This window comes from Carcharodon carcharias, chromosome 11 (assembly GCF_017639515.1).
Source record: "Carcharodon carcharias isolate sCarCar2 chromosome 11, sCarCar2.pri, whole genome shotgun sequence".
In the NCBI taxonomy this organism is placed as follows: domain Eukaryota; kingdom Metazoa; phylum Chordata; class Chondrichthyes; order Lamniformes; family Lamnidae; genus Carcharodon; species Carcharodon carcharias.
In genome coordinates, this window is record NC_054477.1 from 70,706,689 (window position 1) to 70,725,196 (window position 18,508).

At 41.1% G+C, this 18,508-nt stretch overlaps 1 protein-coding gene across 4 annotated transcripts in view; it reads left to right on the forward strand.

Moving 5' to 3' along the window:
• The window catches only part of LOC121283852 (four and a half LIM domains protein 2), a 56,696-nt gene extending 44,655 nt beyond the window's left edge, over positions 1-12,041 (forward strand). For all 4 annotated transcript variants that reach the window (XM_041198644.1, XM_041198643.1, XM_041198642.1 and 1 more), the window contains 2 exons: positions 1,529-1,715; positions 10,946-12,041. In XM_041198644.1, the coding sequence (XP_041054578.1) occupies positions 1,529-1,715; positions 10,946-11,097 (339 nt within the window). In that variant the 3' untranslated portion in view covers positions 11,098-12,041. The remainder of the gene's footprint in view (positions 1-1,528; positions 1,716-10,945) is intronic.
• Positions 12,042-18,508: the final 6,467 nt, after the last annotated feature.

The following is an 18,508-nucleotide window of genomic DNA, read 5'->3' on the forward strand; positions in this document are numbered from 1 at the left end:
CTCGCCACCAGTTTGTTTAGTCCAGTTGTGTGTTCAGTCGAATTTTGTATCCATTTCTGACTGCATGGCTGTGATGTTAATGGAGTGTTCCCTCCCTAAGTCAAGCAGCCTGGGATTTTCATTTGCCATCCAGCCATGGCCTCATATAGATTTACACCTGTGGTCTTATGTGGGGGAGATCATTTTGCAATTAGACACAATGGAAGCATATCTGCCCGTTTAGTGGGGTATTCTGTACATACCTTATTCAGCATAGTTTTTATAGTTCTATTTCCTCCCTCTGTGACCCCGAAGGATTGCGGATAGTGGGTTATGTGCAATTTATGCTGAATTTGTAGCAATTGCTGTACAGCTTTAAAAATTTCCCCTGAAAAGTGTGAAACTTGGTCGTCGGTCACTGGAAGTGGTATCCCCCACCTACAGAACACCTCACTGAGTGAGATACAGGGCATGGTGCGTGCCTTATTATTCCTGTGGTTGATGGGGCTGATGTCAAGGAGGATCTCCAAGAGGTGAGGAGCCAGCAAGCCTCGCACTTTGCCTCGGAGGCCTCCAAAGGCATCTTCCAGTCCAGAGCCTGCTCTATGGAGTAGGATGAGATGTGCTCGCGTTTATTCTTCCAAAAGGTACGTGCAGAAAGCTCTGTGATAAGCAGCCTGAAGGAAGAAGACAGCTCGGTGAAATCATCGCAGTCTGACATACTGACGATCAGCAAATCTTTATAGATAATAAGTGATAGGGAATGATTTATTCTAGCTGCTGAATCCAGAACAAATGGATGCAATCTTAGAATTTTGAAGTTAGTTTGTGAAGTAAATCCAGATTTCTTTTTCTCCTATATTTGTAACATTGACCAGGGCTGATTTTCAACTTTTGGTGGGTTGAAACATTTGCAGTTTCAGTTTGGTCACCTGTTATATACTCTGCCTGAATTTCCTTTCCACAATCAATCTGCAGATGGGTGTTTACTGCTCTCACCCAAAGTGAAAATTACCCTCACTGTCTCTGAAGATCATAGATGTTGATGGTGATGATGAAAAGAGAGACAGGTACTTCCAAAGTAAGTACAGGTATTAAGGGACATGGAGGAAGAGTTTATAATTGAGATTTAAGCAAAGGAGCTGCCATTTCCAATAATGGTGCAGTAGAGTTGAATGGTCTACTCTTTTTCTTCAATGAAAACTTGAACAGTTGATGCAATGCTGTGGGAAAATATGCAAATATTTAAAGCTAGTGTATCACAAATTTATTAATTAACTGCAGTGAAATAGTGTACTGAATCATTTTACCAACATTGCTATGACATTGTAAAAGTCTGACATCTGTTCCCATAAATAAGAGTAACTTTTAAAATTAATTTCAATTTTCTTCTTTTATGTGGACAAATTTTCACCTATACAATAAAATGAATATAGTTTGTCCCCTCCCCATTGTATGCTCAATATTTTAACAAAAGATCTGGTATAGTGTTATCACCTGTTGAAGATGAAGTAACTTATCGTTGCCAATATTTCATCTTGCCACCCAGGCTATTACAACTGGAGGTGTTACTTACCATGATCAACCCTGGCACAAAGAGTGCTTTCTCTGCACAGGATGTAAAATGCCACTGGCTGGACAGCGTTTCACCTCACGGGATGAATTTGCCTATTGCCTAGATTGCTTCAGCAATCTCTATGCCAAAAAATGTGCTGGTTGTGCCAATCCAATTACAGGTAAGTTCTTCATTATAATGTGATCGTAGAAGGAGGAAATTATCACTAAGAGTTCAAATGAACCTTTGCACTGCTTACCCAGTAAGACATGTTCACTTGACATCTGGTACAGAAAAAATATTTAGATTTAATCTGATTCCTGTAATGTCTGCGGAGTAATTTTCACCTTTGCCACCTGGGCAGTAATTCAGCGGAGTTAAGCGGTTGCTTCTTGTAGAACTCACCAAGTTTTCATTCAATTAAAAGCAATAACAACAACAACTTATATTTATATAGCACCTTTCACATAATCAATTGTCCCAAGGGTGCTTCACAGGACTATTATCAAACAAAATATGACACTGAGCTACACAAAGTGATATAAATCAGATGATCGAAGCTTGGTCAAAGATTTTAAGGAGCGTCTCAAAGGGGGAAAGAGAAGTTGAGAGGCAGGGAGGGATAAATGTCAGCCTGGTTCCACAATGCATTGACAATATGTTCTGCCAGGTTACTGCTCAGGTGAGGAAGGTGTAAATTACCCTCATTGTTTCATCTGCAAGCTGCTTTTTCCCCTTATTTGTGTTTAATTTTCTCTTTTAAGTTGTGCCGTTTCTTGCCGGTGTATAAAGTTTATCTCCTCAAAGCTAAGGGACCGATTATTTAGGACTGAGATGAGAAGAAATTTCTTCACTCAAAGGGTTGTGAATCTTTGAAATTCTCTACCCAGAAGGCTGTTTGTGGATGCTCCATTTTTGAATATATATTTATAAGGCTGAGATAGACAGATTTTTGGTCTCTTATGGATTCAAGGGCTATGTGGAGTGGGTAGGAAAGTGGAGTTAAGGCAGAAGAGCCATAATCATATTGAATGGCAGAGCAGACTGGAAGGGTCACATGGCCTTTTTCTGCTCCTATTTCTTGTATACTAAAAAAGTTCCAGAATTAATGTAAACTTTGACGATGAGAACCATTAGGTGGGTTGATTGTGAAAGCATCACGTCTGATTACTTATACAAAAAGAAAATACCGTGGATGCTGAAAATCTGAAATAAAACTAAAAATATGCTGGAAATACTCAGCAGGTCTGGCAGCAACTTTGAAGAGAGAAAGAGAGGTAATGGGCTGGATTTTACAATTTCCCGTCAGCCTGCTGGAAGGTGGGGGAGGGCACATAAAATCCAGCGGGTCCCATGCCCACCAGCTAGCTGCCCAATCTTGCCCCCTCCACAAATATACATGGGATGGTGGACCTGTTGGGTGACCCGCCTACCCTTTGGTCAATTGACATTCTTTGGCACATAATTAATGACCACCTAACGGTCTCATCCTGCTGCCGCAGGTATTTTACTGTTGGCCAGGGAGGGCGCCAGGCAGCTTTAGCTGCTTGGGCTGGTGTCAGGCAAGGTGAGGGCAGCCTCTTTTGCAGTCCCACTGGGCCCATTGGAGACCACTACCTCAAAGTCATCCTTCCCTTTACCCTGCTCTCCCCCAGCCTGTCAAACCTATCCCCAACTCCCCTCATCGAGGCCTGCCAGCCTGACTTCAGCAAGACCCTGGACTTACCTCCGAGTCCAGGCTCCTCTTCATCAGGACTGGCTGTAGCTCCAGCAGTGGCCACCTTTCCCAGTGGTGCTGCTGGGACTGGAGAGCTGTCACCCACCTGATAGGCCAGCAGCTCTCTGAGGTGCTGCTTCCTCCCCAGATAGTGGTTGTACCACCTCCAGCCGTTTAACGCATTAACATTGGAGCAGCCATCGGGACCTGGGGCATTCTCTCCCCCAACCCCACCCCACCCCAAACACCAACATTTTAGTCAGAATGGGACGGGGACCACAGCGTCCAAACCAAATCACAATTGTGCCCTTTCTTCAGAACTGTAGAAATTTTAAAACTTAATAGGTATTGAGCAAATGAAAGAGAGATGGTGTGAAAAAAAGAAAAGAGAAGCTCTGTGGTAGAATAGCAGACAGGAGAGATTAAATGGCAAAGCCAAAGGGATCGGCAATTGGACAAGTTAAGAAATAAAAGATGTGTCTGGAGGAGGTGTGAATAGCAGGGTCATGAACAGCTGCTGCCTGAAAGCAGAGTAAAGGTTAAAACAGAGAAATAAGAGAGAAAAAAACCCAACCAGCAAAGAAAAAGGAATCAAAGTGGGGCAGAGTTTGCTATCTAAACTTGATGCACTTGGTCTTGAGTCCAAAATGTGTAAAGTGCCCAGTCGAAAGGTGAGGTGCTGTTCCTTGAGCTTGCCTTGTGACTCATTGGAACATTGCAGGAGGCCAAGGACAGACTGGTCAGAGTGGGAGTAAGGTGGAGAAATAAAATGACAGGCAACTGGAAGATGAGGGTCATGTTTGCGGACTGAACAGTGGTGTTCTGCAAAGCATTCATCCAGTCTGCGTTTGGCCTCCCTAATGTAGAGGAGACCACAATGTGAGAAGAGAATACAGCATAATAAGTTACAAGGACAAGTAAATCTCTGTTTCACCTGGAAGGAGTGTTTATGAACTTGGGCGATGAGAATGGAGGAGATAAAAAGGCAGGTGTTGCACTTCTTGTGCTTGCATGGAAAGGTGCCTTGGGAAGGGAGGAGAGTGATGGGGGTTACTGAGGAGTGGATCAGGGTTTTGTGGAGGGAATGGTCCCTTCAGAATGCTGAAAGGGGATGGGAGGGGAAAATGTGTTTGATGGTGACATCATGCTGGAGGTGTCAGAAATAAGTTCCAGTGAGAATCTACAAGAAAGTCCTTTATCTCACAAGAATTGTGAAATAAATTCTAGTTTGTAATCTATTTATTTTGCATATAAAAATTACAATGGAACTTCATTGCACAGCTAAGAGTCACTTGACTCTATTTCATCTCCTTGGTGACTAAAACTACAAAATGCTTTGTTTAATATCATTTCCTATTGCACTATTTGTTTAGACTAAAAGCTGAACACCTGATTATTTGACAGTTTCAATAATGCAGCATGGGCCCTCTCACTTATGATAGATAATGTATGGTAAATTTGCATCTACATTTAACACTGATCAGGTATCCTAATTGAATTGATATATGTAGTGAATTACAAAATAAATTCACATTGATTCCCAAAATAACCCCCCTGAGCGAGAGTTCAAGGGACAAAACTGTGGGAGTTCGGGAGGTAAAACAGCGAGAGTGGAGAGATAGTCGGGAGATTGAAAACAGTGCAAGTACTGAAATGTAAATTTCTAAATGAGCACATAGAAAATAAGAATTTATAGGTACAGGCAAGGGAGCTGATTTGTGAGTAAGGGCAAAGAATTTCTACTTTCTACTAATCACCAGTTTATAGTTAATAGTACAAGAATAAGGTTAAGGTATGTAAAAGTAACTAAAGCTAAAGTAAAAAAGTGATTTAAAAGCTTAAGGTTAAGGCATGGCAGAACAGCTCAGCCAAGTGGAATGCCCATCCTGTGGTATGTCGAGAGTCGTGGACACTTCTCGTGACCCAAATGAGCCCATGTGCAGGAAGTGTCATCGGCTGCACAAGCTTGAGCTCCACATTTCAGAGCTTGACCAGTGGCTGGAGTCACTGAAGTTCATCCATGAGGCAGAGAACTACGTGGATAGAATGTTCAGAGAGGTGGTCACACCTCAAGTTAGGGAGAAGCAGTCAAATAGGGAATGAGTGACCATCAGGCAATCCAAGAGAAACAGGCATGTAGTGCAGGAGTCCCCAGAGGTCCCGCTCACTAAATCAGTTTTTCATTCTGGGTAACGGTGGATCCTTGGACCAAGAGCCAAGCCCATGGCACCACTAGTGGCCCAGCTGTACAGGAGGTGTGGAGGAAGAGCAGAAAAGCAGCACTGATAGGGGATTCTTTAGTTACGGGAGCAGACAGGTGTTTCTGCAGCCATCAACCTGGCTCCAGGGTGGTTTGTTGCCTCCGTGGTGCTAGGGTCAAGGATGTCACAGAACGGCTGCAGGACATTCTTGTGGGGGAGGGTGAACAGCCAGAGGTCATGGTCCACATTGGTACTAATGACATAGGTAGGGAGGGGGGTGTTGTCCTGAATTGGAATTTAGAGAGATGGTAGAAAATTAGCAAGTGGGACCTCTATAGTAGTTATCTCTGGATTACTCCAAGTGCCCACTTGCAAGTGAGTGCAGAAATATGGAGATAAGACAGGTGAATGCGTGGCTGGAAAGATGGTGCAGGAGGGAGGGCTTTAGATTCCTGGGACACTGCGACTGGCTCTGGGGGAGTTGGCACCTGTACAAGCCGGATGGGCTGCATCTGGACAGAGCTGGGACTGAGTACCTTGCGGGTCATTTTGCTCGTGCTATTAGGGAGGGTTTAAACTAACTCAGCGGGGGTATGGGAACCAGGAGACAATATTAGAAAGTAATACCAGGCTGCACGGAATGCTGGGAGAGGTAGCTAGTACTAAAATAGAAAATAGTAAGTTAATAGATGGAGTCAGAGTAAGGGAGCAAGTAATGAAGTCTAATTCAGGGTTACACTGCATGAATGTGAATGCATGGAGTATAGTTAATAAAATTGGGGAGTTACAGGCACAGATTGCCTTATGGAATTATGATGTTTTGGGGATAACGGAGACCTGGCTTAAGGAAGGGCAGATCTGGGTGTTAAATATTCCTGGTTATAAGGTATTCAGAAAAGATAAGAAAGGGAAAAAGGGAGGAGGGATGTCGTTTTTGGTTAAGGAGAGTATTGCAGCACTGGAGAAAGAGGATGTGTCAGAGGATTCAAGGACAGAATCATTTTGGCTAGAGCTAAGGAATAAGACGGGTGCAATTACATTGCTCGATGTAATATATAGACTAACAGCTAGAGGGACAAATCTGCAAGGAAATTACGGAGAGGTGTAAACATCATAGAGTAGTTATAATGGAGGACTTTAATTACACGTATGTAGACTGGGGTGGTGGTAGTGTAAGGGGTAGTGAGGGACAAGCCTTCCTAGATTGTGTTCAGGAGAATTTCCTACAGCAGTATGTATCCAGTCCAATAAGAAAGGAGGCACTGCTGGACCTGGTTCTTAGGAATGAGGTGGGCCAAGTAGATCAAGTGACAGTGGGGCAACATTTAGTGGACAATGATCATTGTATCATAAGGTTTAGGATGATGTTGGAAAATGGCATTGGTCAATCCAGAGTTAGAATAATCTACTGGCAGAGCGTGGACTTCAATGGGGCAAGAACGGGGCTCGGCTGTATAGACTGGAACCAAAAGTTGGCGGGAAAAACAATAGCTGAACAATGGGCTACCTTCAAAGAGGAGATGGTTTGGGCACAGTCAACATATATTCCCTCAAAAGGGAAAGGTAGGATAAACAAATTTAGAGCACCCTGGATGACAAAGGAGCTGAAATAGTTAAAGAAGAAAAAGTGTGCTTATCACAGGTGTCAGGTAGCAAATACAATTGAGAACCAAACTGAATACAGAAGGTTGGGAAGGGATGTGAAAAAGCAAATACAAGAAGCAAAGAAGGATTATGAAAAACAACTGGCAATTAGCATAAAAGGAAATCCCAAAGTATTCTATAAGCACATCAGTAGTAAAAGGGTGGTAAAAGGAGGAATAGAGCCGATTAGGGACCAAAAAGGGGATTGGCAAGAGGCATGGCTGAGTTGTTAAATGAATAGTTTGGACCTGTCTTTATCTATGAGGCAATGCTGCCCAGGCCATGGTGACAGAGGAGGAAACTTGGGGACTAGAAGGGTTTAAAATTGATAAGGAGGAGATATTGGATAAGCTGTCGGTACTTAAAGTTGATAAGGTACCAGGGCTGGACGAGATACATCCAAGAATATTGAAGGAAGTGAGGGTGGAAATTGCAGAGGCACTGGCAATAATCTTTCAATGTTCCCTAGATTAGGGGGAGGTGCTGGAGGACTGGAGAATTGCAAACATTATGCCCTTGTTCAAAGAAAGTTGTAAAGATCTGCCCTGCAATTATAGACCAATCAGTTTAACATCAGTGGTGGGGAAACTTCTAGAAACAATTATTCAGGATAGAATTAATAGTCACATGGAAAAATGAAGAGTCAGCATGTATTTGTTAAAGAAAAATCGTGTCTAACTAACTCGCTGGAGATTTTGAAGAGGTAACAGAGTTGGTTGATGAGGGCAAGGCTGTTGATGTGGTGTATATGGACTTCCAAAAGGCATTCGATACAGTGCCACACAACAGACTTGTGAGGAAAGTTATGGGTCTTGGAATTAAAAAGGACAACATGGACGCTCCCTCCCCCATCCCCACCCCCTTTCTGTTTCCCCCTTCCTTTTTTTTCCAATAAATTATAAAGATTTTCCTTTTCCCACCTATTTCCATTATTTAAAAAACCCCCCCACTAGAGCTATACCTTGAGTGCCCTACCATCCATTCTTAATTAGCACATTCGTTTAGATAATATCACCAACTTTAACTTTAACACCTATGTGTCCTATTGTACTATTGTCGTTGACATCTTTTGATGATCTGCTTATATCACTGCTTGTTTGTCCCTACAACCACACCGCCCCCCCTCCACCTCTCTCTCTCTCTATCTCTCCGCCCCCCACACACACACCTTAAACCAGCTTATATTTCAACTCTTTCTTGGACTCGAACTCAATTCTGTCGAAGGGTCATGAGGACTCGAAACGTCAACTCTTTTCTTCTCCGCCGATGCTGCCAGACCTGCTGAGTTTTTCCAGATAATTCTGTTTTTGAACATGGATACATAATTGGCTGGGGATAGGGAACAGAGAGCAATGGTTAATGGGTATTTTTCAGGCTGGAAGAAGGTTTATAGTGGAGTTCCCTAGGGGTTGATATTAGGAACCTTGCTTTTCCTGACATATATAAATGATCTAGATCTTGGTGTGCAGGGGACAATTTTGAAGTTTGCGGATGACACAAAACTTGGGAGAATTGTAAACTATGAGGAGGACAGTGTAGAACTTCAAAAGGACATTGACACATTGGTGGAGTGGGCAGACAGGTGGCAGATGAAGTTCAATGCAGGGAAGTGAGGTGATACACTTGGTACAAAGAACATGGCGAGACAGTATAAAATGAAGGATATTATTCTAAAGGGTGTGCAGGAGCAGAAAGACCTGGGTGTATATGTACATAAGTCATTAAAGGTGGCAGGACAGGTAGTGGGAGCTGTTTCTAAAGCATACAGTATTCTAGGCTTCATTAATAGGGGAATAGAGTGCAAGAGTAGGGAGGTTATGATGATCTTATATAAGACCTCAGCTGGATTATTGTGTACAGTTCTGGGTGCCACACTGTAGGAAGGATGTGAACACATTGGAGAAATTGCAGAAGAGGTTTACGAGAATGGTTCCAGAGATGAGACACTTTAGTTATGAGGAAAGATTGGAGAAGTTAGGACTGTTTTCCTTGGAGAGGAGAAGGCTAAGAGGAGACTTGAGAGAAGTTTTCAAAATCATGAGAGGTCTGGACAGAGTAGATATGGAGAAACTGGTCCTGCTCTTAAATGAATTGAGAACCAGGGGGCACAGTTTTAAAGTGTTTTGCAAAAGAAGCAAATGCGAGGTGAGAAAATTTTTTTTCACACAGTGAAAAGTTAGGGTTTGGAATGCACAGCCTGGAAGTATGGTGGAAGCAGGTTCAATTGAGGCATTCAAGAGGGCATTGGGTGATTATTTAAATAGAAACAACATGCAGGGTTACGGGGAAAAGGCACGAAGTTAAAATGCTTAAAAGAGTCGGTGCAGACACGATGGGCTGAATGGCCTCCCCCTACACCGTAACAACTCTGTGATTCTGTGATGAGGGTTTTTTCAGTAGTAAAATACCATTGTATTGCTTTATTTTAAAATAGAGTTCATTAAATTTGACAAAAGTCAGGCAATATGATATAACGACTGCTGCAATGGCCTGGAAATTTACTAGGGCAGGATTTCCAAATGTAGAGGAGGAATTCTTTTTAGGAAGATCAGGTTTCTCCAAATGGCATGATCTTTTTAACTCCATAACGTGTGGTTATATTTTAATCAATTCCCTGCTCAGAGGTCGGCCTGATTGACGGTGATGGCTGATGGCCAAGGAGGAGGTCTGTGATTGTGGGAATTCCAATGCGGAGGGTGCAGGGGTGAGGCTGGTGATGGCCTGGGGAATCAATGATCGTGTGCCTGGGTCAGAATCTGGGGAGTTGAGGAAAGCCCTGATCATAGCGGGTTAGTGAGGTGGGGGTGTTTGTTCTCAGGGGAGTTGGGATTACATGTGTTGGTCAGTGATTGTGAGGAGGGTCATTGACAGTGTGGGTGCTGGTGATCACAGGTGGAGGTCAATGACTGTGGGTGGGGATCGGCGATATCTGGTGTCAGTGATCACGGGGCTGTGGTTGGAGATTGTGGAGAGGTCGATGATTGTGGTTGGGATGAAATCGTTGATAGCTGGGAGGAGTTGGTGATTGTTGGGAGGTGTCAATAATTGTGGAGGGATCAGTGATTTTTTTGGGGGGTTGGGACGAGTCAATGATTTTTGGGAAGGTGTGTATGATAAAGTGGAGTGGGAACCAGATTAGCCTGATGGGCCGGTGGGGGAGGTGGGGTGGTGGGGGGGACACTTGTATCCTGGCCATCAAGCAATGGTGTAGAATTCTTCTGTGTAGCTGTGCTCCCCTTTGTTGAGCTATCAGGCTTCCTAAGGCCCATGAAACCCAGCTGGCCAGTGTTAAAGATGAGCCAGAGACAAAATCGGATGTACGCAGTCTCATCAAAATATTTTAAAAAGCAATCACCTCCTCTGCACAGGTTGGTTTTCTGCCTCCAGCAGCCCTGTCCCCCATCCCCATCCTGCCTCCTATGGGCAGGTTTGAGGCAGGTTAGTCTTGTTTTTGAGGCTTGGCTCAGAGGGCACAAAGGCTTGGAGGTGACAAAGATGCAGATGGGAGTTTCAACAATGACTGGGGTGAGGCAGATGATATGGTGGAAATGGAAATAGATGATCTTGGTAATGGAATGAATTTTGGATTGAAACTGAGTTCAGATTTAAGCAGCATAAGGAAGTTGTGCATTTTTTTGGTTTAGTCTGATCAAGTCATGGAATTGGCATTAAAGGCATGAAAGCAGAACAACCCAAAATTGTGTTTTGTCAAATACCTATGCAGTTTCCTGGTACCATCTCCCTCCACTGCTTCCTTGGCGATCTGTTTCATATAATTATCACCCTCTGTGTAATGTGGTTAAACCTTATCTATCTATTTACCTTCCTTTTGCAATTAATTTTTTCCAGGCCTTGGAGGAACCAAATACATCTCATTCGAGGAGCGCCAGTGGCATAATGACTGCTTCAACTGTAAAAAATGTGCTATATCACTAGTGGGGCGTGGTTTCCTCACAGAACGAGATGACATCCTTTGCCCTGAGTGTGGCAAGAATCTGTGAGAACAAATTGGGCAGCAAAAGATTTTATGGCAACTTTGACTGCAGCTGCATTAAAGCAAAACTATCTGGCTATCTATCACCTACTCTTTTATGAATTATCCACAATTGTACTTTCTCGTACTTTGCTTGACAATTTGGTAAAAAAAAACAGTTTACAAACTGTTTATGAATTCACAAATGGTTTGTATGAATGCACTGGAATGTTTCCAAGTGAAAGTTTAATATTTTAATCTTGTACACAGGCACCAACATGAGCAAGCAAAATTAAATATCCCTATAACATAATGATATAAGAATACCAAAACATAGCAGTGTACATTATATCAGTAAAGATTCAACTTTATTGTTGGGAGTTTTTTTTAAAAAAACTATCAAAGTAATGTGATGAAACTTAAAAAGTTTAGGACAATAAATTTGTCCTAAACTTAAATAGTGACTTTACCAATTGAACCACCTGGCAACAGACAGAAGTGACAAAGGTCCATCTGCAGACTTTATTACTAAGCTAATGTTGGCCTGCTGTATGCATTCACATTTAGTAAAAACAAATTTGAAAGTAACATTTTTATTATACTGCATGAATATATGTGTGAAGTGAATATTGGTTGAAGGCATCACCATGCATCTCAATATTTTTCTCAGCTATTAAGTATTTCGATACATAATGTGTGCCAAAGGAGAAATATGCTCCTGTATATTTCTCCAATATCCTGAATTTGTGAAGAAAGTATCAATAACTACAGCATCTGAACCTAGACTCCTGACTAGGTTCATCATGCCATTGATCCTATTGTACAAGAATTAAAACATACACAACAAATATGCTGTGGTACATAATGGATGGTATGTGATTTTTTTTTAACAAAGTCACAACTGACTCTCCCATTGTTCTTAAATGCCCCAAACTTTAAAAATGGCTTTAAAATAAAGATTTTTTCATGCAATGCATTGTTTAATGTTGTTCTTTGGAGTAGTGCTGTCTATTAGGTTCAATGTACTTTTCAAAGTATTTTTCGAAAGAGCCAGTTACAACCAATTCCCCCCAGTTCAGCAGCTACTTTATATAAATTATTACCCTTCCCTGGATTCACCTTTCTCCTGTTCAGATCTCTAGTCAGGTTCCATGAGGCTTTTCTTCTCTTTGATTAAGGTAATCTTGAACAAATGCCCCTTGAAGAGTAAGAAGTGATGTGGAGTCAAAGGGAGACTGACTTTCATAATACAATAGTACATGTGCATATTAAAATGAAAGAACTCTGGGCCTGGCAAAATACTGCGGATGCTGGAAATCTGAAACATAAACAAAAATAGCAAGAAAAACTGAGCAGGTCTAAGGTGAAATATAAGCTGGTTGGGGGTGGGGGGGGTAGTGGTGGTGGGACAGGTAGAGCTGGATAGAGGGCCAGTGATAGGTGGTGGCAAAGATGAGATTGCCAAAGATATCATAGACAAAAGGACAAAGGGGTGTTGATGGTGGTGATATTAGCTAAAGGATGTGCTAATGGTGACATTAAGGGTAGAAAGCAGGACGAGCAAGTAACAGATGGCCCTGGTGGGGTGGGGGGAAGGGATCGAAAAAAAAATTTAAAAACTTATTCAAAAATTATAAATGATAAACATTGAGTTCAACAACTTCAGACCATGAACTCTTTCCTCCATCCCCACATCCTTTCCAATTCCCCACTTTTCCATAATTTTAATATATATATATATTTTTTTAAAATATATTTTTCTTTTCCCACTTATTTCTATTATTTTTAAGTTTATTTCCATCCATTGTTTTATCTCCACCTTTTAGCCTTTTTGATCCCCTCCCCCCACCCCACCCCACCCCCATTAGGGCTATCTGTCACTTGCTCGTTCTGCTTTCTACCCTTAATATCACCATTAGCACATTGCTTAGCTAATATCACCACCGTCAACACCCCTTTGTCCTTTTTGTCTATGACATCTTTGGCAATCTCTTCTTTGCCTCCACCTATCACTGGCCCTCTATCCAGCTCTACCTGTCCCACCACCCTCAACCAGCTCATATTTCACCTCATTTCTATTTTTCCTTAGTTCTGATAAAGAGTCATATTGACTCGAAACGTTACTTGTATTCCTCTCCGTGGATGCTGTCAGACCTGCTGAGTTTTTCCAGCTCTTTTTGTTTTTGTTTCAGATTTCCAGCATCCGCAGTATTTTGCTTTTATAAAAAAAGTAAATTTGTTTAAAAAAAATATTTAAACAAGAATATGGAGCTTGGAGGAGCACTCTGGTTTCTCCCTGCTCTATTGCAGTGGTGCAGACCATTTATACCTCCGGCTCAGCCCCATTCATACCGTCCAATTGACTCACTCCTCCTGATCACCTCCATACCTCATCCCTCTCCTTCCCTCCCCAACCCATGATGGACCTTCCTGATGCAGCAGCCTGAAATCTAATTCTGATTTCCTGGCTGGCTGCCTGAGGATACCCAGCAAGAGTTCGAGCAGATCATAAAACAAGGCTTTAAGGGGTGGTATGTTCTGCTTTCTACACCCATACTGGAAAAATGAAGGAGGATTGGGAAGAGCTTGAGCAGGAAGAAAGAGATCATATTTGTGGAACATTGCAGCACTTTCTGAAAAGAAGACTGTGTTAAAGGGATTGGCTTAGAACACAGGAATATAGGAACATTTGGCCGGTCAAGCCTTTTCCATGGCTGATATTCTACCTCAATGCCATCACCCTGCACTATCTCCATATCCCTTGATGTCATTGGTATCTAAAAACTTATCGACCTCTGCTTTGAATATACTCAATGATTGATCTTCCACTGGGGTAGGGAATTCCAAAGATTCACCACCCTCTGACTGAAGAAATTCCTCCTCAATTCAGTCCTAAATGGCCTACCTCTCATTCTGAAACTGTGTCCCCTGGTTCTAGAAAGAGTGCAGAGATCTCCTTGAGGCATGGAGCTGCCTCAGGGAGTTTAATTACATTTTGAAAAATTTTAATAAAGAAGAAAAAAAAATTTCAGACATGTCCCCTCATGTGACAGTGCCACATGAGGTGGGACATTTCCATGAATTTTTTTTAAAAGTTTCATTAGTGGATGGGGTTTCATGATAAATGCAAAGGCCGTCTGGGCTCTTCGCCTGCCCGCCAACCTTAAGGTTGGACAGTCAGCTCAGTTAATTACGTTAATTAGTTTTTAAATGGCCTTAATTGGCCTTTGACAATTCGGTGGGTGCACAGCCAACTCTGGTGCGCGCCCACCAAGCTAAAGATCTGAATGACATGCGGTGACATTGGGATGCATGCCCGACACCCCCACACACCAACCCAAAATTCTGACTAATATGTAAGTTTGTGAGAAAATGTTACATTTGAGACTACATAGGAGTACAAGATCGTCATATAAGAATACAGCAGCAGAATTTTAAGAGAAAATTATTGGAGAAAAAAGATGAGTTGTGTTTGTCAATTTCATGATGTTGTTTGAAGAAGTGATTAATTGGTTAGTGAAAGGGAATGGATTAAATGTATCAATGGATCTTCAGGGCATTTTGAAGATGTCTCACAAGAGGCCTGTTAGGGATTGAGGAATTGAGGGATCTAATATAAGAGCAAATGTAGTAGAAGAGATAGAAAGTTGTTTGACTGTCAGGAAGCAGTTAAGAGTAAAATGGTGTTCCTTGATTAGAAAGTGATATATTCAGGGATTTCAGTAAATATAAATGACTCAGACTTGGGTACAGTGAAAACAGTCTTGAAATATTTCTTGCTAATACTCACAAAAATAACACTTGGCAAGCAGTGAACACTATAAAGAGTTCAGTTAACATGGGCAAGGTAAAGGGATGGATAGAATGATGGCAGCAACAGTTTACTAAACATTTTAGAAATAAAAACAAGAAATTGCATATTGTATATAATTGATGAAGGGACTTTGAACATCCTTGGAGTTCAAATACATAATTTTCTGAAAATGTAAGTTCAGTAAACTAAATGCATAGCTTAGGCCAACAGAATTAGGGTTCTGTAAGCAGGAGCACTGAGTGTGCCAATAAAGAGCTAACAGAAAATTTATTAATATGTTGGAAATTACATTTAGAATGTGCACAGAAGCAGAAAAAAAACTAGGCAAATATTTCATGGAGGTTTTTAAGTTTTTGTAGCGTGAATAGGGAAATACTATTTCTGTAGTAGGAGAGTCTGGTACATACAGGGTTAGTGTTGGACAGAGTACAGTATTGCCCACACAGTAATGTAAGAAGGCACATGACCCAGTGCCAGAGTCAGTCTAGAGATGGACAGAGATGTGTAAATGCCTAGGATGGTGTCAGCTTCGTACCTCTAGCTCCCATACATAAATATATATTTATATATATATATAAAATATTTAGCTATGAGTTGTCAATAAAGAGTTGCTGTTAATATACTCAAGACTATGAAGCCTACTTCACGGCATCCAAAGCAAGATTCTTCAATTTTCTCTAGGAGCCAATGATAAGGAGTAATTAATTTAAAACCATAATTGAAAGAATGAAAGGCTAAGAAAAAATTCTCTACACATTTTGGATCATGGAATGGTTGAGGCTACTGCATATTTTAAGGCTAATATGAATAAATATTTGAATCAGAAAATGCAGGACCAAAGGGATAGTACGGTGAGTTTAGTTTTGGATTGGTTATAACAAAGAAACAGAACAGACGCTATGGGCTGAATTGCCTTCTTACATACTGCAAAAAAAATTATTTTCTAAGGTTTAACCAAACTTTATACAGTGGATTTGGAAATCAAATACAGATTCAAGCCAGGTTAACTCCAATTGTTTGTGGTATTACCTTGGTGGAAAGTCTCTGTATGCTCGTGTCTATGCAGTAAATGGTAAGTAACAAATTGTGAATGGGGGAACAAAATTACTTCTCTCAGTGCTGTCAATCACCCAAATTTAGAACTCTACAAAAATAAAGTGGGCCAGGTATATATTATATATATAGCCTACATTCAGAAATATATCCAGTCCAAAAAGCACAATGCATAGCACATTTCGGAAAGTGCACCCACAGGAAGTTATATGTATTTATGAAGAAAAATGAAAGATTTTCAGATGGCCTAAATTTTCCATGAGCAGGATGTCTTTTACAATCTCAGAATGTCCAAAAGTGAAGTACTTTTGAAGTCCAGTCATTATTGTAATCAAGGAAACATAACAACCAATTTGCACAGAGTTAGGTCCTACAAACAGTAATGTGATAATAATGACCAGATAATCTGTTTTTTTCAAGTGATGTTGGTTGAAAGATATGTATTGCTCAGGACACTGGAGAGAAATCTCCTGCTCTTCTTTGGAATAATGCCATGGGATCTTTCACATCCACCTGAGAGGGAAGATGTAGTCTCGATTTAACATCTCATCGGAAAGATGAGTAGATCTGATAGCATAACACTTCCTCAGTACTGCACTGGAGTGTCAGCCTAGATTTTGTACTTAAGTCTCTAGAGGACTTGAACCTACAACATCCTACCTCAGAGGCAAGATTTCCATCTCTAAGCCATGGCTAACAATTACATTAGAGCAGCACACCATCAATTTGGAGATCAGGAAATGCTAACAGTAACATATTTCCAAAAGTGCACCAATTTGCAATAGTTCATTTCAGGGTTCCATGGAATATTAATGATGACCCCAATTATTAAACTATCACTGCTGGTTCTAATTCTCAAAAGAAACATGACCACACTATCATCCAGCTATTTTCAACTGATGCAAGGTCAGGTTTTCTCATGACAGGAAAATATTTTGTTCTTATTGAGTCCAATAAGCAAGTAAAATAAATAAAACAAGTAGAATAATTTTCTTAACTGGGTAGCCTAACAACATCTGATGGGAAAAGTGATTAAGACATCAGGAAGCACATGAAATTTGGAAAACAACCCTCTACAAAAATGTTAAGACCTTTTTTTAGAAATAAGGACATTTCTATGAAAGCAGAATGAGATTACTAAAATATTACATCTGGTCAACATTAGTATATAGATATGAAAGTTGGAATATAAACAAGAAAATGGAAGATAAAGGAAACAGAGATGTGGTTTCTGAGACATCGGATGAGGATTAGTTGAGCAATACAAATAACTAATGAGGAAGTTTTGAGGAAAGCAGGCACACAGAGAACTTTTACAAATGATCACCCAGAGATAACTGCAATTCCTTGGGTGCATACTTAGGAGAGAGAAACTAGAATATCTGGTATTGACTGGTAAAACTGAGGATAGCAGAGCAAGAGGAAGACAAAGGAAGAAATATACTGGCAGCTTCAGCAAATCAGGTGTAAGATTTGAGAACACACCAAGATGTTGTCTGTTATCAAGGACTATGAAAGTTGGAGAACCATGATCGCTGACATGGTAAAACATAGCACCTGGAGAAGCAAATAAAGGGTCAGCTGTAAAGGGAAAACCTGGTTGTCTACTTGGTCCATATGCAACTCAAGTGTTACAACTTTCAGTTCACCTTCAGCAGGCTGAAATGTTTATATGCTAATATTGGAGGCTGCCATTAACTTTATATTCTTTAACGTATTCCATGATATTGAAATTAAGAGTATCAGGATCAGCAATAAACCAAGAAGAAAAATGTTTATAAAGATGCTTCATCTCTCTTCATTTTACAATTGCTTATCTGAACATGCCAAACTAAAAGTCACCTTTGTGAAAAACCTTCAGTCAACTTGATTTGATATCAAGAGTGAACTGGACACAGCTAAGGCTATGGGCTCCAAAAACATCTCAACTGTAGTGCTGAAGACTTGCGCTCTAGAACTAGCTGTGCCTTCACCAAATTGTTCTAATACAGCTACAATACTAGCACCTACCTGGCAATGGGGAAAGTTGCCCAGGTATGTCTTGCCCACAAAATACAGGAGAAAAATAATCTGGCAATAAGTGCCCATCAGTCTATACTCAATCATCAGCAAAGAGATGGAAATTGTCATTGATAGTGCTATCAAATGGTAGTTACTGATCAATAATAATCAGTGAGGTGGAGTTTGTGTTTCGCAAGAGTCACTGAGCTCCACACCTCATTGCAGCCTTGTTCCAAATAACTGAATTCCAGAGGTGAGATGAGAGTGACTGAAAACTGAAGTCTATGGAAATCAAGGAGAAAGCCTAGCAGAAAGAAAGATGGTTGTGCTTGTTGGAAGCCAATCATCTCAATCCCAGGATATCACTGTAGGTGTGCCTCAAGACAGTGTCATGAGTCCAACCATCTTCAACTACTTCATCAATGACCATCCCTTCATTATAAGGTCAGAAGTGGAAATGTTCACTGCTGATTGCACAGTGCTCAGTTCCATTTGCAACTCCTTGGATACTGAAATAATCTGTGCCTGTATGCAACAACACCTCAACAGCATTCCAGCTTAGGCTAATAAG